Genomic DNA, 24,403 nt, shown 5'->3' with positions numbered 1-24,403 from the left:
CACACACATATAGTGTACAATACATACTTTTGTGACATATTAAGACGAATGACTGAAGCAGAACAAGTTTTTTATGTGAACTGACCTCTAATCTCACTCACCATAACTTTTGAAAAGTTCAGGGTGTTTAAGAGGCAGTTGAATTGTCTCTCTGATGGCCTGAAGCTGATCGGCCAGGCCGCCAATCATACTGTAAGTGACCTTTGACCTCTCCTGCCCCTCTGAGCCTTCATCCTGCCCGCAGGAGTCAGAGATGCTCAGTTTCGTGGAGCTGCAGACGGAGTAGAAGGTGCCACACCCGGACCAACCAGCAGAGGGAGACTCTGGAGAGATGTCGGGCACTGCCGGCAGAGGGCTGTCTGTGAACGAGGGCTCAGCTGAATTTAGAAAGCTGCCTGGGTCGCTGAGTTTACAGGGCGTGGTGGGGAACCGAGGGGTCTGAAGTAAGGAGTCCTGTTTACTGTTGGGCGTACTGGCTGATGGTTCGAACTTGTTCTGGTTGATTGAGAGTTGCTCGAGCTGTGATGACAGATCCAGAGTGCTTCTATCTAGCACAGGGGTCTGAACGCTGACAGGTGCTACTGGAGAAAGAGTCACTCCATCTACACCCTGCACTGAGTCCACCCTGATTATACAACTACGCCCAAAATAAGACAAAGACAAACTGCTACCTGGGAGCACAACTCGACTATCTGAGAAAAAGTGAGAGAAAAGAATATGTTGAGGTATTTTTAAGGTTTGTGAGGAGAATATTTGCTGCATGAAAACAATCAGAGCTGATAATAGTGTTTGTTACCAAGCATCTGAAGAACATAGTTCCTGAATTCTTCTGTATTTATTACTTTGTCCTCTAGCCTGTAATGATTTAAAACACACTATAAAAAAGTTATTAAAACTAGGGCTGTCAAAAGATTAATCAGAATTAACTGCATGCAAAATAATATATATATAAATTAAAAATATATAAATAAATAACTTTTTTAAATTTATGCATGCATATATGTATTTATATATACATAATACTTGCACACAATACACACAAATATATTATGCAAACACAAACTTTTATTTTGTATGTGATTAATCACGATTAATCTTTTGACAGCCCTAATTAAAACACATTTTATGTTACAGTAAACATACATTTTTGCAATGCAATAATATTACGCAGCGCCTGAAAATAGTCCCCGTGGTTACTTTCAATAGCAGGGGACTATTATCAGTCACTGCGTTATATCATTGCGCCTGCTGCAGCCATAGTACGGCAGAAAAATCCTTGATTATTAGTACAATAATCTAGTAATCTTAGTACACAATGTAATTACAGAAGTGTCAAGTTTTAAATAAGCAAAATATCGAAACTCTTTGGTCATTTTTGAGCGCAATGCTAATGGTCTAATCAGATTCAATGGATTAAGCTATGCTAAAAGTGGTACCGCCAGACCCAGAGATCGACTGAATGGATTCCAAAACGGTTAAAATCTAATGTTTAACTCTAGGGGAGCTAGAAAATTGACCTATTTTCAAAAAAGTGGAGTGTCCCTTTAAGCTATACTGGTATGCAACCCAAAAGACAAGCATGTATTTTCTGCTCTTTACCAGCAGAGGGCGACATTTCCTTAAAATCACTAAAGCTCTGAAAAATGACCAAGAAAACCTTGGAAATATATGTTTTGTGCCTATAAAACTCAATGGTTTAATACACAAGCAAAAAATACAACGAAAAAAAAACATGCATGCATGATTTGTTACATTTTTGTTATCAAATTTAATGTTTTCATTTCAGAGCATTTTTTCCAAAACATATGCCATATGCAAGACTAAACATTGTGATACTCTGAGGTGCTTGCTTTCCAGCACAATATGATGAAATCATTTTCTAAATCATGTTTTTCTTGTTTTTGGATAATACTTAAATGCATTTCTCTTAACTACTTATATGCAAAAATGCACTTTCTCTAAACTCTTTTGCACACATTTCCTGCATGATTAGAACAGGACTTGTGCAAATGGTAAAAACAGAGCGCAGTACCTGAGGGACAGCCGGATGTGCTCTGCCTGCAGAACAGCTCCAGTGACGGGCTGAAGTGAAACATGAGCTCCAGGTTTAATTCCCAGATTCAACTGAACGCTGGACTGCAGACCAACACGCCTGGCGGGAAACTGGCACACTGGCCATGCCACACACACCTACAACACACACAGACAGTAATACACAAAAAGTACTGCCTTCATTAACACAAATACATTCTGAAGCAAGCTGATTAGTTTCATTGAAGTTTTTTAACACACCTCCTGTTGCCCTCTGCTGCTGGTGATCAGAACCGGTTGTCCGATGCAGATATTCAGACTCTTCATAGTGTTCACACTCATCTGGGCCAGGTAGGAACGACATCGCTGTGGGCTTTTATCTTCAGCTGCAAACATACACACATCTGCTTTCAATCTGTTCTGAAAGCATAACAGTCAACCGAGAACTAAGGGCAATACAGTTATATTACTATATTGAACACAGTCATTGAATTGTATTAAATTGTAAAAAATTAAACATTAACAATCAATCAAACATTATCCTAGCCTACTGGCACATACAGAAGACTGACTTTGATGGTAAGGATTGATATAAAAATGAATTATGCGCCAGACAGACCAACATACATAATTAACAAGTACTCGATACTGATCAGGACGCATGCGCTCGAGCGCATCTGTCACTATGGATACCCCCTCAGGTAACTTCTGTTCTCGTGCTTCTGTTTGGTGGCAGGTGAAATACTAGTTAAGTAAGTATAATTTCAGTAAAGTTTTGCTTTGTTTTAACGTTGAGTGAGAACATATGTAAACGGTAATACCGTTACCTTTCTCTATGAACTCGGAGACCATGAACCGTCCACTCGCTGCACATAGATCCGCTTCATCGCCCGTTAAAGAGGACTTATCTCCTTCTCCTTCACTTACTCTCTTCTTTGCTTTGTTTTTCTTTGATGACATAACGTGTGATCTGCTATTACATGTGTGTGTATCCACGTGAACACGAATTCCGGGTGTGAAAGTTCAGCTCCTCCCATTAGGTACCGTAAAACACACAATACACTGTACCCAACGATAGTTTCGAGTAAAATAACATTAAAGCAAGTACCATGACATAAATCAAACTGCGATTATATTAATACCTGTGATCATTCTGTACGCTTTCCGCAGCAGTGATTCTTTGTAAAGAGCACAATGATATACAAAGTGATGTACTTTTATTAGGGAGCAGATAATACGGTAAATACGATGTGAACCCGACTGCCGCTCGTTGTTTTGGTGTGGTTCATGTGTTTTATACAATTTTTTACAGTCTATGGTTTTATCATGTCTGCTGTGTTCTGCCGGAGACTCGTTTCTGCGTTTTTCAAGCGCAGGTTTATTTCTGTTAATTCGGTTCGGTTCGTCTCCGGCTGTGAGGAGCGGCGCCGCGTGACTCTTCTGTGCGGGGATGTGGATCGATTCGGCGGGGTGACGGTGCGAGACTTTCCGCCGAAAATAAGCGAGGATGAGTTTAAAGATCTGCTATGGGGTACATGTATGAAAATAATCATATTTGTTTCAAGTGAAACAAATAAACTACAAAAGAGCCCGAGAAAGTATGATGTGGGTGACACTGTGTGTTACGTGGTTGTTTTATAACTACAATCACTGTGGGTATATCACTGACGTCACGTACTAAGTGATTACCATATTAATATGTCATGGGAGCCCATGGTACCCTAAAATAGTAAAATTTTCATAATAACTACATCAGAAGCACCATGTCCAAAGAAACATGCTAACACCACCACAGTGTTTTGTAAGTGTAGTGTTGTACGATTCAGGGTCATTGACTCAAAGGTTTCTGATTATCTTAAAAATCTGTTGTGGCATGTGTGCTGTATCTTTGGACTGCATGTAAACTTTAGTAACGTTTAGGAATTCATGGATAAGATTATTTCATGGATGTGTGTGTGTTTGTGTGTTTTAGAGTCTCTCTGTCATTGGCAGTCTGAGGGCAGGGTCGCCGTGTGGCTCCATGTTCCAATCACTCTCAGCCGATTGGCCGCAGCAGCTGCATGTCATGGCTTCACCTTCCATCATGCCAGGAGAGATGTGGCCGTTCTCAGCCTGTGGGTTGGAGAGGGCGAAGACAGACTACCGGCGTTTGCCACACATCAAGTAGGAGTTGCAGGTAACAGAGAGAGTTTGTGTAATAAATAAAAACCCATGAATATGAATGCAGATGTCTAATGTAGAACCAACTACCAAAATTTCAGTTTTGAGACATCTGAAATTATCCATCGTTGCAAAATTTTTATGTCACACAAACATGAATTTGTTGTCATGATGGATGATCATCATCTGACATGAGTGGCAAGTAAATACTGTAAATCAGTAACTAAGCAAGCAGATTAATACATCTGATATCCAGCGGCCAGAGTCTTTAGGTTCATATAGGTTATTAAAATGTCTGAGAATAAAGAATGATGTCAAAACTTGTGATAGAAATATATAGACGGTTTCAGCAGTAACAACATAAACAAACGGCTACGCGTAACTTCCGGTAAACTCCACTAAGAATCAAAACAACAAAGTCCTTTTAGAGTAGTTTATTTCTGATAACAAGCAAAATAAACAACACGTAGATTAGTTCATATTTCATAGCTAAAGCATATAAAAAACATGAGCAAAGGTTACCGTGTAAAATGTGTAATATAATGTATACAATGTTAACTACTGGCTGCCAAACCTCCCTTCAAATAGCGCTGAACCATGATCGCCATCTCCCCTTGTCTTTATGAAACCAAAACATTTGTTATTTTTGATAGTTATGGTAGTTGTTCCAGTGTTCATTTTAGCCACTAGACAGACCATTAAACAAACAGAAACCAGAAGTAAAGTATATTTTTATTAGATTAAAATGTATTAATGAGGAGAGTAAAATTTGGAATAACACCATATATTCTATTTTATACACTATACATTTAATACTTTAACATTTTCTTTTCTTTTCATGTAAAGCTTATTTAAAACAATATTGTAATAAAGTGCTATGTAAATAAATTTGGTTGGACAATTACTTTACTGATAAATAGGGGTTACACGACGAAACGAGACGCAATATTGGATTCACGGGAATGTGAGATTTTTACACTTAGAAATTCTCAATGCTAAAATATGTGAATGGAAAATAGTCTTGTATTCAACTGAAATCACAAAATTTTAATGTTTTTTTTTTTTTTACTAATCTAGGGCTGTCGCTAACAATTATTTTGGTAATTGATGATGATCAAGTAATCAATTTTTTTGTAATAACATAGACATAAGTGAGCGAAAGCCTTTAAAGTCACTATGAAATTGGGATTAAAAACTAAATTATATTTTTATTTATTTTTAGATAAAAAATATTTATATTTATTTTTTTATTTATTTGTGTACTTCATTATTTTTTATTCTTGTTCCCTCATAATCTTAAATCAGAAACACTCATTTCCACCTCTCCTTAAAGCAATCTTTCTTTAATTCCAGTCACGAATAGAGGCGGGTGGGCAAGGCCCTGGAAAAGATTGCAGTGATTAGCAAATAGCAACATGACCCAACTTTCTGGATTCACTTGGATTTAGGTCACGACAGGGAAAACAAGATAAACGCTACTTCCATTTCATTGTGACTTTAAAATGACTTTTAATAATAATTGAGACCAAGAAACATTGTTAAAATACACGGTCCAATAAAGTCAACACAATGCTTCTCAGACTTTTATGTGCTTTCCCAAATGAACATTATTGGAAACGAACGCACACACAATAAAAGACTACCGTATTTTCCGGACTACAAGTCGCACTCTTTTCATAGTTTGGCAGGTACTGGAACTTATATTCAGGTGCGACTTATACGTCAAAATTAATTTCATATGAACCAGGAGAAACCATTACCGTCTACAGCCGCAAGAGTCCGCTCTATGCTGTTCCGGTATTTATGTAATTCAATGGATTCAGTGATGCGGAATGACTTTGGGATCTTTTTGAACTTGATTTGGCTTCTCGTGTTAATTTAGCTTATTCAGCCTCCCAGGTATGTTCTGAATGCTATTGTGTATCGTATAAATAACTGTTTATGTTACTTTAACATGTACGGATACCTATTCAGCCATTTTTGACTGATGCGACATATATTCCGGAGCAACTTATAGTCCAGAAAATACGGTAATTGGCGTAATTCACATTTTGCATCTAAAACGCAACTGCATCACTTTCCTTTTTCAACGCTACATTCAACATAATGCTGCATACACACCAAACGCGAAGCATAACGTTTCTCAATCTAGATTACTCGCAGGATTCAACTTTGTGTCATGGAATTTTTGCTTGAGTTGAATATTTTCAACTTGCAGAAAGACGCGTTTGAGGTGAATAGCGCATGTTTTCATAGCAATCGCGCCGCCCAATTTGCGTCATTCCCATCGGCCCGCGCAAGTCCGCGTCTATTTGCGTCTTTGCATTAACTTTGCGTTCGTTGTGTACGCCCCATTACTTATAATGCAAGGCAAGCACTGTAAAAGGTTTTGCAAAAAACTAAACTTTATGCTGATATGGCTGGCTCGACATCGTGTCACCTCGACAAGGAATCTTGTGATGTTTTAATATTGCAAGATCACATAGCACGTAGTAATGTCGCCACAACGATAGTAATACCAGCAATTTGGAACTTGCAGGGAAATTTTTTGGTCCCAATAGGCAAACAAGCTTATAAATCCAACAATAATGTAAAATAGCTGAACGTTTTCTGTGAGGTTTAGGGGTGTGTGTGTGCACATGTGTGTCTGTTCTCAGTTTGTTTTGTCCAGCAGATGTCGCACTTGAGACTGTTAAACAGAGGCATGTTCAAACATGTCCAGAACGAGCAGACAAGCTCAATGATCTGGCACTCATTGTGTGTGTGCGTGTGTGTTTGATTTCATCTGGATGCCGCCAGGGTTTTCTGGAATCATGCACTTGGAATATTTTAGCAATGAATAATTCATCCTGATTTCCAAACCAACTTCCTCTCTGTGTTTGTATTTACGCTTAACCATTATTAGCAGTATGGCACAATAACAGTTCGTTTGGATAAATGCCTTAATGTAAATGATAATGCTGTGTCTCTTTTTTTTTACACTGTAGTACTTAGACGATTGCATACTAAACCAAGTCTGTATGAAGTTTTAATCTGGGTTAAATAAGGTGAACATAATAATCCACCTGGAGGGCATCAGCGTTGTTAAACAGCCCATGAGTCTCATGTGTTTGTGTGTTATAGCAAGATGACCGCATGCCCAGGAGAAAGTTAAGATCTAGGGTGGCTCATAAATCACTCAGCTAATGCACTGCAGAATTCCCAAAAGATTTGTCCTCATCTTTACTCTTTTAAGCGTTTAATTTTTAAATGTTTTGTGTTTTCGTTAGGTGCTGTTGTGGATGAATCAGATGGTAAAGTTCTCGTTGTTCAAGACAGAAATAAGGTACACCATCATATCTCTGTCTCTTCTGTTTATAATATAAAGTTGTGCTTCTTATTTTATATTTTAGTTTCAGGTCAATACATGACGTGTTTATCTAAGTTTGATAAAGTTAAACCTGTGTTCCCCTTCTCTGAAAGATCCCGGGCTTCCGAAACGTTTAAACTCATGTAAATAAACATTAACTGAAACTCATTACAGTGATCTGGACATACAAATCCTCACTGAACTCTCCCACTGTTAAAAAGTTGAATCCCTCAAAATCATTTAAGGCTTAAGGTCATGAGATGTTTAGCAAAATATCAAAGTCTTGGTTGAACATTGTATAAAATACAGATTTTCTAAACATGTAGTAATATAAACACAGACGTAGGAATGAATAAACCTGAGCTTGTCTCTCTTTTCTCAAAGTTGGGGTTTGTCTGTGCAGGACATATGCTAGATAAAAGGATTGATTTATCAATTTGTCTTTGTCTCATTTCACGCAAACTCAAGAAGTCATTTATCTTTGAATGTAAGCAGTTATTAAAATCATTTTTGTGTGCATCAGGACTCTGTTAAAAGGATAGTTCACCCAAAAATTAATTCTGTCATCATTTACTCACCCTCGGGTTGTCACAAACCAGGATACATTTCTTAATTCTGCTAAACACAAAGGAAGATACAAAGCAGATCAGGGGCACCATTCACTTCCACAGTAGAAACAAATAATACTATGGAAGTCAATAGTATCCTAGATCTGTTTGGTTATCTTAAATCTGACTTTTTCCATGTTTAAGTGCTATAATCGGGTCCCCAGTGTTTCTATCGACCTAGAAAATGTCAACCCAGTAACTTAGTTTTGGTAAACCATTCTCTGCAAGCATGTGGAAAAAATTAGGCTCCCCTTGTGATGTCAGAAGGGGATGATCTTGTAATAATACCACTCCTTAATCTGTACTATCCAAGCTTGGCACTGCCATTTAGTGCAGAGCTCATTTGCATTTTTAGGGACACACACAAAAATGGCACGGTTTTGCTCACACCTACAAGGTGTCAATTTTATCATGTTATAATAAAGGATTTATATGATATTTTGAGCTAAAACTTCTGGGGACACCAAATATTTATTTTACATCTTAAAAAAGTATTGTGAAATGTCCCCTTTAATTTTTCAAATTATAAATCATTGTTATAAGCTTCCCATTGGGAATCAGGTTTAGGTATTGAGAATTTTTGTTTATTTTAACAAAAAAAGTTACAGATTTTAGCTTTAAGAAGTCATTTTTCCCCAGTGTTTTGCCTCCATCACCTGTTTTTGTAGCTCTGCAAACATTGTGATTTTGTTTTAGCCATACTCTCTTATTATTCACAATCTCCAAATTCTTATTGCCATAATCGGATGTATTTAAATATTGATGTGAGAGTTTGATTTAATTTATGCCCACCACACAAACTTGACCACAAAAATATGAATAGCTCTTTATTGATAGTATAGAAGTGACAAATACAAAGTTATGACATTTACAGATGTTGAAAATATTCTGCACATTATGTTGTACTGTGATTGATTTCAAAATATGTTTGCTTTGTTAAATATTTTCAATTGTAAAAAATAAAAGTACTCAAGTAAGAAATTTTATTTAATACTAGCAGCATTTTCTACTTTGTTATAAATCAGTATATATAAATTGAAATCACTTCATCTCTTTTACCTCTTTTAAAAAATCATTTTTAAATATATCTGTATCTTCACCAGTATCGGATGATTTATTTATTAAAAACTCTGCTCCTTTTTTAGATGCGATTAAAAAGATCTTAATACTTGGCACTTGGCAGACACTTCCCATTTCCTTTCGGGGTAGAATAAATGTGTTTTGAATGAATATTTTCCCTAAATTTCAACACTTTTACCCTTTTTGTTACTTGTGTAATGCCTTTCAAAGGTATAAATAATAATAAGCATGCTACCAAGTTGGAAATGCTTTTGTTAATCTTAACAAATTAATGACAATTTGCATCGCTGGTCCACAAAAAAAGCAAATCTTTAATCTACGACTTTAAAAAAGTTCATAAAATAGATTAGTGTTATATTGACAGAGATAATAATATTTCTGTAGGAGTGTAAGAGTGAAACAAAAGACCATAGAAATCATTTCAATGAAAATACATTTCAAAGAAAGTAAGGTAAAATGTGCTTTAAACATGTTTCTGTCTTTTTCCAGACTAAAAATGCTTGGAAGTTTCCTGGTGGTCTGTCAGATCTTGGAGAAAACATTGGTAAAATTTAGGTCTTACATTTTCTATTTGTTTCTGTAAAAAAGGTTGGTATAACCATCATCCAAGATTTGAAAATCTCAAGATTTTCAATAAAAAAAAGTACAATACCACATTTCCCTTCTCTCTGTTTTGGCATTAAAGCTTTCAAAAGCTTTATATAGATGAATTTGACCCTGGAAAACAAAACCAGTCATGAGTTGCACGGGTATATTTGTCGCAGTAGCCAACAATACATTGTATGGATCAAAATGATGGATTTTTTAATGCCAAAAATCATTGGGAGATTAAGTAAAGATCATGTTGTGTAAAAATATTTTGTAAATTTGCTACTATAAATATATCAAAACTTTATTTATCATTGGTAATATGTGCAGCTGAGGACTTAATTTGGACAACTCTAAAGCCGATTTTTTTTCAGTATTTATAATATTTTTTGCACCCTAAGATTCCAGATTTTCAAGGAGTTGTATCTCTGCCAAATACTGTCCTATCCTAACAAATACATCAATGGAAAGCTTATTCAGCTTTCAGATGATAAATTGACCGGTATGACTGATTTTGTAATCCAGGTTGACACACATCTAAAGATCACCGTCTACTACCGTTATACTTATTGCATAACTTGTGATATAAATTTATAGCCATGTTTGTGGTGACTCTTGCTTATAATTACTGCTTGTTTGTGCTGAAAATATAATTTAATGTAATAAAGTGCGTGCACGTTGAACCTTTAACCACTTGATAGAGTTTCCTTTTTAACTAAATTTGTATTTTAGGTGACACAGCCGTCCGTGAGGTTTTTGAAGAAACCGGGGTCCGATCAGAATTCCGATCTCTTCTCAGTATTCGTCAGCAGCACAACCACCCCGGAGCGTTCAGGATGTCCGACATGTATCTTATCTGCAGACTTCGCCCACTTTCATACGACATTAACTTCTGCACTCAGGAATGTCTGCGATGCGAATGGTTGGATTTGGCTGAATTAGCCAAGACTAGCGAGACGACACCAATTACGAGTCGAATAGCCAAACTTCTGCTGTACGGGTTGGAAAAAGGCTTTCACAATATTGACTTGAATATGGAGGAGCTGCCCGCTGTATATTCGGGTATGTTTTATCAGCTCTACTACAGACGGCTGCCAGAGATCTAGAGAGACGGTATACGGCGAGAGACTCTGTCTGCTTCGCAAAAACTGTCCTGAAATGTCATATTTCACCTTAAACTCAAAAGTATTAAATAAATTATATCTTACATGAAGAAAATTAACCATATTTTTAATTCTGATTTTCTTTTTGGTCTTGAGTTTTATTTGGAATTAGTGCTGAGTTGATTTTGTTCTGATTTTAATAAATTTGTAAGCTAATTGTAAATTGTTGTGAAAAATTTACGTTGTCAGCAAAACTTAATGACACTTAAACATAAGATTCATTGTTATTTATTGTACAAAAACTGTATGTAAATTCTTACTTATGACCCTGGGGGATTTTTCTAACCTCTGCTTTTTGACTAACTCAGAAAGTGATACACTGACCTCAAAAGAAATCAGATCAAGAAGCAGTTCTTGATAAGAAGTTTGTCTGGCGAACTTTAGGTGCATAGAGGAACCTTTTTTAAGATTTGTGGTATACACCTTATTCAGTCTGCCGCCATGTTGATTCCAAAACAAGGTTGTGAGGGATGGACGTCCAGACCGTGCACTTTAAACTTTTTGTTTTGCATCAGGATGCTGGTCATTCAGCCATCAAAGCACGCAAACTACATAATTGTACAAAATTGTGCAATGTGTACATAAAATCTGTTTTGTTATGCTGGCCAATCACAAACTTCTATTTAAGCTACATTTAAACAAAAAACTTTTGTTTAAATGTAACTTAAATAAATTAATTGCAACCACTTACCTTAAAATATTTAGTAAATTGAATGAATAATTTTTTTCAGCATTGTGGGACCCCCTATAAAGCGCAAAAATATAAACTAGGCCAACCTGGTTTTTATTCATTTAAATACTACATCAATTTAAAATTCTTGTGCTATGCTGACACAAAGCGATAGTGTCTGTCTCAATTCTGCAATAAACCAATCCAAAAGATTTTTATCTGAAATAAATGTAAACTCTCTTGGCCGGGGGGGTGGCTTAGCTAGGGCCATATTCTTTTGACATTTAAACACTGCCTATAACTAAGTACATATCTCCAATTCGTACAGATTACAAAAAACGCAATGCATGAATACGTTAAAAATCTTTCACCAGTAAGTTTTTTACACTGAAAAAAAATTATTCATTCAATTTCCTCAATTTTTTAAGGTAAGTGGTCACAATCAGTTTATGTAAGCTACATTTAAACAAAAGTTTTTTGTTTGGTTTTTCAATGTTTTGTTTGTTTGTTTGTTTAAATGTAGCTTAAATAAATTGATTGCGACCACTTACCTTAAAGGTGCAGTGTGTACATTTTAGCGGCATCTAGTGGTGAGGTTGCGAATTGCAAACAAGGGCTCAGTCCACTGCTTACCCCTCACTTTTGAAACGCATAGAGAAGCTACGGTAGCCGCCACCGGAAAAACATGTCATTATCAGAGACAACTTAGGAAAAAAGTGTGTCCGTTAAGGGCTTCTGTAGAAACATGGCGGCACAAAATGGCGACTTCCACATAAAGGGACCCTCGTGTATGTAGATAAAAACATATCATTCTAAGGTTATAAAAGCATAATGGATCATTATAAAAAGGTCTTTATACACCCCTGATAATATAGTTTTGTATATTATTTTGCATTTCTGTCAAGAGATCTTTCTAAAAATTACACACTGCACCTTTAAGAAAAATGAGTAAATTGAATGAATCATTTTTTTTTCAGTTTGGGCACATAGAACAGAATCAACCCAAGCATGATTCATTTCTAACTAAATAACACAACATTGGGAGTTCATATGGGGGTTTACCTCAAACAATACTTGCACAACCAACTATCATGAAAATTAGCATAAATAATACCTGTAAAAGGATAAAGCTCAAAGTTCACTGCCAGGCGATATATTTTCTTTAACAGAATTTGCCTTTCAAAGACTACAGCCCTCTACTTCCTGATTGAATGACGTCAATAAAACAGTTTTTTGACTAAACTCCGCCCACAGGAATACGTCAGTCGCCAGCTAAGCTCAAACGGCTCTGCTAAGCTAAGCTGCTGTCGAATCAAAACACACTAAACAAACTACACAATCAGAACTCGATACGTATTTCTGAACGAGGGACTTCATAGAACAAGGAAGACATCAGCCTGTTTTTAGGACAGTGAAAACAGCGCTATACAGATAAGTAAATTGTGTGGAAAAAAAACGAGTTTTTACACGTGAAACATGAACACATGTTATACAATCAAAGCTTCAAAAACACAGAAAGAACGCAGCCTTTAAATGAATCTATGTTTTCCGAGTTTCTTTGTCCTGTGGAAATTTGTAAAAAAAATATTTTGTGTGTTTTAATGGCTGTATGACCAGCATCCTGATACAAAACAGTAGGTTTAAAGCGCACACTTTCGACGTCCATTCCTCATTGCATCGGTTTGGAATCAACATGCCGGTGGACTCAATACAGCGATCATCTGACAAAACACCTGCATGTCTTGATGTACTGTCATGATGTTAACCATTTTAGCATATTTTTTACAATTAAAACAGTGATGGATTAATACAGCTGGTAAAGCATGGCGCTAGCAACGCCAAGGTCATGGGTTCAGTACCCCAGGAATGCACATATAATGATAAAATGTATAGCTTGATTGCACCTTACGTCACTTTGGACAAAAGTGTCTATTTACTGACAAAAACGTAGCCAACACGACAAAGAATAAAGTTTTTCGAAAAACATTCATGATATACTACTCATCCCTTCATTATTGCAGCAGAAGATCCCTTCGTTTCTATAAAATACACAATATAGATGAACTTAAAAGTACAATGAGCGTAAAGAATAAAATCTCTGTGAAGCAGCATTAAATTAACTCACATTTTGAACATTCCTGTAAGATCTGGAAAATTCCTCTACAGAATAAGAAATACAGATACAGATTTCAGCAAAAACACTTTCAGGAAATCAATCTGTCCAGTATCTCTCAGTGCTGGTCTTCTGTCGAAAAACAGCAATAACAGCTCAGTGTATTCTTTAAAGCAACACTATTGCCCACCTTCAGCTTTGGGAATAACCTGTTTTGGAAAATCGTATCATATCGGTGGGGTTTGTTCATTCGGCCATGTTGGGAAATGTTGTTGTGGACAAATCCGTCTTAATATATCCAGGGAAATAATAATAATAACATTCAATTCATGTTTTGGAAGGATTCCTCGATATAAATGCTAAATGAAAAGAGTTCTCATAGTGTTAAAGCAGTGCACTGTGAACAGCAATGAACTTGAATCTTCTCTGTTGTGTTTCCAATGATCTCATTCGGTTTGTGTTGGGTTTGTGGAGTGCGTGCGTCAATGGGCCGTTGACCCTCGTGTTGAACACGATGAGGTGGAGAGCATCTCTTGATCAACATTTGGCAGACATAGGGAGGAACAGAATAGCCTTCTGCCCCGGGCCGGTCATCGAACCTGATTTATACTGGCCTGTTCTCTTTAGAGCCACGTACCAGTCGGGATATTTCCGGGATCTGTATGTGTTGTAATTATTCGACTCCAGGCGTTCAAAGAAATAACATTCATCTGTGAGTCTTCTCTGAGGAACAAGAGCGAGAGAGATTTCATTACTAACCACATATATTGGAGCTCAGATTATATGGTACAAATGTATGAATTGACCGTCACATTGGAGAAATCTTCTCAGTTTTCCTTTGCATGAGTGGTTTAATGGTAGTCAGACCGACGTCTGGAAAATGTCTTCTGAAAGGAATGTGAAAGTGTCAAAACCCGCCGCTTTAGCAAATGTGTTTTACGTGACCTTTGTAAGGTTGACGTGCGTTTGTTCAACTGTATTTCCAAGTTAAACAGGGCCATAACAATGTAGGGCAAGAACTGATTTTGTCCGTTGGATGAAAGTGGTGGAGTCTTGATACTTTTTCTTTTCTAGATGAAACCTTGCTGTTCCTCAAAATGTAAAATATAACACGTGAGTGTTGAAACACCTCACTCATCAATGGATGCATTGTTTCAGCTCCACACCAGGATATTTAAAGGTGCCAAAGAATGCATTGAAATAATTTATTAAATTGTTCTCTGATATCTACATAGATGGCTTTATTAAGTGCAAAAAATATTTACATGTCCATTTACAACCCTAGGATTTGCCTTTAGAATTAAATAGTCTATTATTACCTTATTTGAAAGGGTCATAAATAACAATCTTGAGCTTTGCTCTGATTGGCTGTTTCCTCAGAGCAGCTCCTTTAGTAGCTCTGTGTGTGTAAACAGACCTTATGTTCGAACCTGGATCAGACGAAGATACTGAATTTGAGGAATAATCAATTATTTGGATATTGTTAATGGATGTTTTTGGTAAGTTTGTGGGGGGTTTTCAGTTTGGACCTGCAAAACATTACTGTAATGTCAAGAGTAGAACTTTAGCCTAAACGCTAGCATATAGCATTAACTAGCATATAGCGCTAACTCAGCATGATAACTGCAGCAGGCGTAGTAATATTACGCACTGCCCAAAAATAGTCCCCTACTCCCTGCTATTGAAAGTAACCAAGGGGACTATTTTCGGGATGTGCGTAATATCACTATGCATGCTGCAGCCATGTTACAGCAGCAGAGTCCTTGATCATTACGTCAGTTTGAGAGTATAGTTCCTAGCCATATCTGCCTAGAAAATCGCAACTTTATTTTATGTCGTTCTTAGTACACAACCATGTAACTACAGAAAAGTCAAGTTTTAAATTAGAAAAATATTGAAACTCTTTGGTTATTTTTAGCGCGATGCTAATGGTCTAATCAGATTCAATGGATTGTGCTAAGCTATGCTAAAAGTGCTAGCGCCAGACCCATAGATCAGCTGAATGGATTCCAAAACAGTAAAAATCTAGTGTTTAACTCTAGGGGAGCTGGAAAATAAGCATATTTAAAAAAAAAGTGGAATGTCCCTTTAACAAAACCTAATTTCTGGGACATCCTTATTTGTGAAAATGCTATAAAAAATCTAGAAAATATTATTTAATAAATTATTTTTTAGAATTGTCAAAATGCACACACTCAGAAGAAAATGTACAAAACATTTTACCTAAAGAGTTCCTATTAGTACCTAAACTACATATTGGTACCAAAAAGGTACATATATGTACTAAACAATACAATAGGACCTTTTTAAAGGGTACTGTCCCAGTGACAGCGTTTGTAGCTTTTTTCTGAAAATGCAGAAAGGTTTCTGTTAGGGTTCGATTGTGGGTAAAGGTTGGCTTATAGTATTACTGTAACGTCAAGAGTAGAACTTCAGCCTAAACGCTAGCATATAGCATTAACTAGCATATAGCGCTAACTCAGCATGATAACTGCAGCAGGCGTAGTAATATTACGCACTGCCCAAAAATAGTGTCCTGCTATTGAAAGTAACCAAGGGGACTATTTTCGGGCAGTGCGTAATATCACTACGCATGCTGCAGCCATGTTACATCAACAAAGTCACTGATTATTACGCCAGTTTGAAAGTATAGTTCCTAGCCATATCTGCCTAGAAAATCACAACTTATTTTCCGTCGGTCTTAGTACACAACGATGTAACTACAGAAAAGTCAAGTTTTAAATTAGAAAAATATTGAAACTCTTTGGTTATTTTTAGCGCGATGCTAATGGTCTAATCAGATTCAAAGGATTGTGCTAAGCTATGCTTAAAGTGCTAGCGCCAGACCCATAGATCAGCTGAATGGATTCCAAAACAGTAAAAATCTAATGTTTAACTCTAGGGGAGCTGGAAAATGAGCATATTTTTAAAAAAGTGGAATGTCCCTTTAAAAAAAACCTTATTTCTGGAACATCCTTATTTGTGAAAATGCTATAAAAAATCTAGAAAATATTATTTTATAAATTATTTTTAGAATTGTAAAAATGCACACACTCAGAAGAAAATGTACAAAACATTTTACCTAAAGAGTTCCTATTAGTACCTAAACTGCATATTGGTACCAAAAAGGTACATATATGTACTAAACGATAGGACCTTTTTAAAGGGTACTGTCCCAGTGACAGCGTTTGTAGCTTATTTCTTAAAATGCAGAAAGGTTTCTGTTAGGGTTCGATTGTGGGTAAAGGTTGGCTTATAGTATTTATAACTAACTGTGTATAAAAACAAAAGTCTATGAAATATCCCTACTTAGATAGTGTGTGTTTCTCTAGATGAAAAGGAAACTGACACTGTGATCTTCTGCAGATTTCTCTATATTCACAGTGTCTGATTCTTTCACTGTAGTCAGATATTCTGCTGTTAGGGCCAAAGAAACAATCAAGTTTTCTTTGTTTTTCTGTTGTTTAAGTCCAATAAGTGAGGTCATTTTTTTCTTGTGCTTTTATAATTTGGATGGGTCAAATGTTGTGATGTTGGTAGTCATGTTAAGGTTACAGTAATTAGCACTGATCCAACAATTCAAATTTAGGAAGAATAAGTTTGTTTGTGTTTGTTGGTGAATCAGTGCACTGTAAAAAAATCTTTGCTGCCTTCAGTTTTTTTGTTGAATCAACTCAGATTTACAAGTCATCATCGCGTCTGTGCTATAAACAAGCTGCGACAAACTGGCTTGTGTTAAAAATCAATGAGTGTTTGTTTCCACAGGAGCGGAAGAAAAATTCACCTAATGGCGCTCACAACGTCAAAGGTTCTCGAAACAAGGTGCCCTCTATCAGGACTTCATGTGTAGATATATTTGGTGCATTTTCACAACTTTAAACTGACCTTATTTAATTAGCTTTAGTGAAGACTAATTTGTAATATTAACTAACTGCTTAATAGTTACGCCCGTAAATAACATCCAAAAACAGCAATATAAATGTAAATCTGAACATGACTGCATGACATTGTGCTGGTGGTGGATGATGATGTTTAGTCTCGCATTTGCCTGGTTTGTTTACCAGGACAGTTTGTGAGGCACTATTCTTTGTAAAACTGCTTTGAAAAACCATTAACATTGTTAAGATAGAGATAGCCAGATGTCTTTCTACAAGTTAATAAATTCCTTCCATACGAGTCATTTTAGGGAGAAATTCATTCCCCTTATCTGTCAGAAAGAAAGTAAAACCATGACAGTGTGGATCGTGTTATTTACGTTTGGCAATTGTTTTTTCCTGCTGTCCATGACCTGAACAGACCTATGACACAATACTACCTAAAACTCTATAACCCAGTGTACTTAACCAGGGGGCCAGGGCCCACAGGGGAGCATCAAGATGGCTTAAAATTATTTTAAAAAAAGACATAAAACAAACAATAAAATGAGCTATAAGGCATAACTGAGGCATAAGGGTATTATCTAAAAAAACGATCATCAAAAAGTAGTTTTCAACCACAACTTCTCATCTTGCACAAGCCGTGCGATGCGCCAGCGTAACCTTACATATTGCGTAATCACGTCGAAACGTCACGCACGACGTATGTGAAACTACCACTCCAGTGTTTACAAGTGTGGAGAAAGAGGACCATTCAGACGTTGTTGTATGTGATATGATACTAATTAATGTCTTTGTCAGTTTATTGTTTAAAATGCAAGTGTGCGTTTCACATATGTAAAGTGTGACCTTTCGATGTGATTTCGTAATACGTAAAGTCACGCTGACGCGTCACACGGCTGCAAGACGAGAAACTTCTGGATATGTGCGGAGAGAAATTAAACCAGCACAGATACATTGAAGATTAGTTAACTGGTGGGACAACAGTCCATTAAAGTGTTATTACAATGATGTGTTCATTATTAAAGGTCTCACCGTTCCAAAGAGTCGTCCTTCAGCGCTCATGGCCAGATAACGGTTAGCACAGATTCCTTTGATCAACACCTCGCTTACAGCCGTCGCCTGAAACTGGAGCCGAACTACAAGAGAAGATCACAGGAACTATTACACTGTTAAACCTACTTAGATTTGTTTCCACAGCTAAACATGCACAATGCAAATTTACATCGAGCCATTACAGATATGAGACAAGGCATTAATTTTAGCAAGGTGGCAATATGTTTCTTGGGGTATCTGGTACCACAATGTCAACAGCAGGTCCTCCAGTTCCCTTATATTTGGGGGTGGTGGTAATGTAGTGCAAACCTGTTTTTCCAAGTTGAACTACTAATGTTCGATTTGGTTCATGTCAGGTGAATAGAGGCAAAGGATTTAACAGAAATTCACCATCATGTTCTTCGAATAACTACTTGGCAGGGTAACATGGTGCATTATCCTGTTGGTAATGGTCATGACTTTCAGGGAACACAGTTGACCATTGGTCCACAACGATGGTGCAGTTGTGATAACTGGGCCTAAAGTGTCCCAAGAAAACATCACCCAGCCTGTGTCCATCCAACAGTTCATCCAGGTGCCATGGCCTCTTACTAATCAAAGTATTTGCGCTCGATCATCAACGTGATGCATCAGGAATCTTAAGTCGTCAGATGAGGCCACTTTCCTCCAACCATCCATGGCCCAATCATGATGATCTTGGGTCCATTTAATGCACTGTTGGCGATGACGTGTAATAAGCTTTAGATGACACACAGCTGGACACCAGTTTGTCATGTAGCCACCCGTGAACAACTTTTGATATGTACTCAGTTTCTGAGATTGAAGTTCCAAGGTGCGGTCCCATCACAATTTGTCCAATGATTAATATCCGATAAGTCGTCAGCTTTTCCCATTATGACACCAAACACTCTACTGACCGAAAGTCGGTTTTTGGGTGGTATACTGATCCATGAACTCTACCAGTGCCATCTTTTGGTTGCCAGGTCGGCTCGCTCATTGCTCTAGCATGGGGGTGGTCATAATGTAATGGCTCATCGGTGTATAATGTATATATATGTATGTATATGTTACTCATTTTTCTAATATATTGCATTCTGTGAAGAGAGTCATGCCAAGCATTTCACTACATGTTGTACTGTGTTTGTGACCAATAAAACTTCTCTGTTGTTAAAAGACTAAACATATTTGAAACTCTGGCAAGAAAGATTTTTTATCTTGCTCACGTTAAATATACAAAAAACATTTTTTGTCTTTACATCAACAACATATTTAGAAACTGACCACATGAATTCACGTTTGTATCATAACAATCAAATTTCCCAGTAACTAAACAATTGAATGAAAATTTTGGTCAATAAAGGTGAAGTTCTGGTGATGGTGGAGGGTTTATTATAACACTGGGTTATTAGATAGGGTTTTGTGATATTGGTTTTGTAACTCTCTGTTGTTTTCATGACTTCTGGTTTGTTTATTAGGACTTTTAACCCCTTAAACTCAGTGGATCTGCCGGCGGGTCCAAAACTGCATTATCAAGTTTAAAATATATAGGTTGTGAAGCACAACGTTTTATGTAAAATAAAACTTATTTTATCAGTTTATCAAAAGTAGGGATGCGCCGATACCACTTTTTTGGAATACGAGTATGAGTACGAGTACTTGCATTTCAGTACTTGCCGTTACTGATACTGAGTACTTAAAAAAAAACATGATTCAAATTTACAGGTAACAGCTTTAGTCATATAATTTAACAAAAAAACAAGTGACTAGTTTTCCAGTTTGTTGTAAACTCTGCCTCTTTGGACAACACAAGAGGCATTAACCCCTTACACGCCACTCAAACATAGACATTTCTCAGACCGTGGTATCGATCCCTGGTATCGGGGGACTTTTAACGAGTACGAGTACTTTAGAAAATGTGGTATCGAGGCCGATACCAGATACCAGTATCGGTATCGATGCATCCCTAATCAAAAGTATGTGAGTATGTGTATTTTAAATTCAGGCATGCCCAATTCTGCAAAAAATAATGTATTATACTGCAGAACATATTCCTATTTGATTATTTCGATAAATAGTTAAAGTTTGATTATTAGCATGTTGGGTTCTGAGTTCTTTAAGCACCAGCTTTAGTTACCACTTGTAGTAAACGTGAACCAATCTTTCATACAAAGGTTCAAGTTTCTTAAAAAGTAATTTTTTTAGCACATTTTAGTTCATATTCATGGTGTCTCAAAATAGCCCAGATAAGTACACTTAACTTAGGCAGGATTTACATTGCATGTTTGAAGTGACTCAATTCCAATTTTTTTCTCTAAAGTGGCAAAGATCGGATATGACCCACAGACGTGTAAGCAGGAGAAAAGCCCATAGTTTCCAATACTCTCGGATTGGTTTCAGGCCTCATTCATATGTTGAAACCAATCGGATATGAATCGGATACATGCAGACATATAAGATATTCCCATGTCAAGACGTGACATACGTCATTGAAAATGCAACACTGGCAAATGACATTACTCAGGTTGACACCACCCGCGATCACATTACTCTTCTTGGCAGCGCAATAATGATGGCTACACTTGTAGTTTTTTATGTCTTGTTACAGAAATAAAGCTCTTTTGTATAATCATTTTGTCTGTGTCCACTGCATAGCACTTCCTCTGTGGTTTAAGCCGTTCCGGGTCAGTATGTCTACCTTGAATTGTTTTGCCAAGTGTTTAGTGTAAATGCTGATATCGGTTACAAGGCGCATTTAAAAGATGGTGCAAGCAGGTTGTCAAAAAGAATCGGATGGGCAAAATGTGCATTAAGATTTGCAGTGTAAATCCAGCCTAAGATGTTTTTAAGAATATCTTAAGTAGGACTAAAGAAGAATATTTAGTATAAGTACAAAATTAGTGCGCGCAAAAGTACATTGTGGAAATGTACTTCTTTTTCACCTGGGATGTTATTATTAAGGTTCATCTGTGACATCGGACTGTAAAAAAACTGTTTGATTTAGAGAATCATTCATTGTTATATTATTAGAAATACATGAAGTATTGCCCAAATGCCCTGAGCAATAAACAGTCTATGACAGTTCAGTCAAATCAACAGGATATGAGAGATGATGCATAACAAATGTGTGTCATAATGACGTCATTCATTCATCAAAAGTCAGTGTACATACCATATGTACATATCAGAGTTAGTAGTAATGTAGTGTGATTGATCACAGTCAGATGCCACTAAAGTGGAAATGTGACATCATCAGGACCCAATTTTTAAGAAAAAAGTATAAAGAGTCTTTGTATTCTATCATACTCTCTCCCTCTCTGTTTTTCCACAGAAAATGAAAGAAGAAATGCACTCACTGTGTGGGTCACTTTTCTCACGGATCCCGTCCACTCTGCCGTCAGAGTTTATCCTCAGGAAATACCCGCCGTTTTTGCAGTACAGACGTTTCGGGTCCTTGAAGTTTCCCGAAGGAAACCCTCCGCTGGCCCCATCTTCAGGGGAGGCAGGGAGAGTCGTGATTTCTCCCGTGGCCATCGCTCCCCGTCTCCCCTGCTCTTTCGCTTTCTCCTTTTCTGTCCCCCTCCGCAACACCGGAGCCCCTCGGTGGCCTCCCTGCGCCTCCCCCCACAACTCCCCCGTCTCCTTCCGGTGCCCCGCGGACCCGCGGAGTCTCATTTAGGCTGTGGTATAAACTCTTTCAGATGCGTATCTCACATCTAACCAGAGCTCAAATGTCGCAGATGCTTCCCGGCCCTCAATCTGAAGATTTTCCAGAGAAGGAAAGAGCTGGGAAGATGAAGTCTTGACAAAAATGTGTCCTGACTCCTGTTGCTGTCTATTAATCTGTGTCGTATTACAGCGAACAGTTATGTGTGAGCGCGCGCTCTCTCTCTCTCTTTCTCTCTCTATTTCTTCTGTGGGCCTGACCACATTCACTTTATGCCTCTTTCTCAACCTACTGCATTAATGAAACACAGACACATACTCAATCTTCACTTTTATATTTTAGAGAGAACAATTTCCAACGTTATGGATGTGTTTCAGTCAATTTTTTTATATCATTTCTCAGAAATGTGTTTATTACTATTTTAAACCATCTGTTTATTTTCCTAAACCCCTGATGATAGAGTTCAGAAAAAATATCATATTCATATGTTTTTATATAATATGCTTTTATAATAGATATATTATAATATATACGTGATATACGTGTTATGGATGTGACAAAAAGTTTTTTGGAGACATACTTTGTAGGAATTCTGTGAATTAAAATGCACAAATTATACCAACAAATGCGGAAGGGATGTTTTAAAAAACTAAAAAATATTTATTTTAGATTAATTTTTATTTATACATTTATAAGGTAGAGATAGATGCACTTAAAAAAAATTATTCATTCAATTTACTCAATTTTTCAAGGTAAGTGGTTGCAATCAATTTTTTTTAAGCTACATTTAAACAAATATTTTTTGTTTTGTTTTGTCCTCCTAATTTTTTTTGTTTTAATGTAGTTTAAATAAATTGATTGCAACCACTTACCTTAAAAAAATTGAGAAATTGAATGAATAATTTTTTTCAGTGTGTGACACCTAGCTAACTATGGAAAATAATTAGAAAATAAAACTTATAGAGACATCATATTGGTATTTAGGCAACTAAATATTGACATCTGAGATATTAGTATCTTTAAAAACGTTATTTTTTCTGGTAAAGTCGACCATTCACATGGAATTGTTTGAGAATGATTTACCGTATGTGATAATACACCTACGCACATGAGGTCATTGGCTAGAGAGAGGATTTTAGATCAGCCGTATTAGCAATTTTGCAAACATTCAAAGTGTGTCCAAACATTTGAGAATCTGGGTCATTTTGTTTGGTTTATGCAATAAAAGCCCTAATGCTGTTTGTACTTAAAAAGTCAAGCAATCATGACTGAAATTTAGCATTTTGGATCCATAACTTAACTATCTTTGTTCATTTAACTTATTAACTTACAAAAACCATAAACTTAAAAATTCAAGTGCAATTAGGCTAACTTAAATTTCACAAGATGTCAAATAAATCTTTGGGGTCCCCAGAGTACGTATGTGAAGATTTAACTCAAAATACCACATAGATAATTTATTATAACATGTTAAAATTGCCATTTTCTAGGTGTGAGCAAAAATGAGCGGTTTTGGGTGTGTCCTTTTAAATGCAAATGAGCTGATATCCGCACCAATTGGTAGTGCAGTGGTTGAATAGTGCAGATAAAGGGGTGGTATTATCCCCTTCTGACATCACAAGGGGAGCTAAATTTCAATGACCAATTTTTCACATGTTTGCAGAGAATGGTTTACCAAAAGTGAATGGGTTGTTCTAAATCATATTTTCTATGTTGATAGAAGTACTGGGACCCAATTATAGCGCTGAAACATGGAAAAAAGTCAGCTTTTCATCATATGTCCACTTTAAATTGATCAACTCAAAATGTTGTGAGGAATACCCATAAGCCCTTGCACCTGAAAATTTGGAATTATTTAATTTTGGTGGGACATAGCCTATAAACAGACATATAAACAGTTGTTAATAAAATAGTAGCATTATTATTATTATTTTTTTTTTTTGTAAATTATAGTTTTCCTGACGTCACCGTTCAGGTGATCAGTGTTTCTTTGCATACACCACATACACCACAGTCAACTCATTGTATTTCTATTCTGTACAATGC

At 36.6% G+C, this 24,403-nt stretch overlaps 3 protein-coding genes across 4 annotated transcripts in view; 1 reads left to right on the top strand and 2 right to left on the bottom strand.

The window, feature by feature from the left end:
* The window catches only part of afg2a (AFG2 AAA ATPase homolog A), a 57,804-nt gene extending 54,772 nt beyond the window's left edge, over positions 1-3,032 (bottom strand). Inside the window, exons 1-5 of one of the 2 annotated variants that reach the window (XM_065275205.2) lie at positions 2,853-3,032; positions 2,293-2,417; positions 2,033-2,190; positions 797-855; positions 102-692 (exon numbers count right to left, since the gene is read on the bottom strand). In XM_065275205.2, coding sequence (XP_065131277.1) covers positions 102-692; positions 797-855; positions 2,033-2,190; positions 2,293-2,417; positions 2,853-2,991 — 1,072 coding nt within the window. In that variant the 5' untranslated portion in view covers positions 2,992-3,032. The remainder of the gene's footprint in view (positions 1-101; positions 693-796; positions 856-2,032; positions 2,191-2,292; positions 2,418-2,852) is intronic. The other variant, XM_065275206.2, reaches the window with a different exon arrangement.
* A 256-nt stretch (positions 3,033-3,288) lies between these two features.
* nudt6 (nudix (nucleoside diphosphate linked moiety X)-type motif 6) lies at positions 3,289-13,635 on the top strand. The gene is made up of 5 exons (XM_065275203.2): positions 3,289-3,562; positions 4,004-4,207; positions 7,461-7,516; positions 9,718-9,772; positions 10,549-13,635. Exons 1-5 carry the CDS (start codon positions 3,319-3,321, stop codon positions 10,920-10,922), a joined length of 933 nt encoding a protein of 310 aa, XP_065131275.1. The 5' UTR covers positions 3,289-3,318; the 3' UTR covers positions 10,923-13,635.
* Positions 13,560-22,577, bottom strand: fgf2 (fibroblast growth factor 2). The gene is made up of 3 exons (XM_065275204.2): positions 22,047-22,577; positions 18,673-18,776; positions 13,560-14,485 (listed from the first exon to the last, which is right to left on the bottom strand). Exons 1-3 carry the CDS (start codon positions 22,363-22,365, stop codon positions 14,300-14,302), a joined length of 609 nt encoding a protein of 202 aa, XP_065131276.1. The 5' UTR covers positions 22,366-22,577; the 3' UTR covers positions 13,560-14,299.
* Between the last annotated feature and the right edge of the window lie 1,826 nt (positions 22,578-24,403).

Source organism: Paramisgurnus dabryanus, chromosome 16 (assembly GCF_030506205.2).
Source record: "Paramisgurnus dabryanus chromosome 16, PD_genome_1.1, whole genome shotgun sequence".
NCBI classification, from domain to species: domain Eukaryota; kingdom Metazoa; phylum Chordata; class Actinopteri; order Cypriniformes; family Cobitidae; genus Paramisgurnus; species Paramisgurnus dabryanus.
This window is presented reverse-complemented; position numbering and strand designations above follow the sequence as displayed.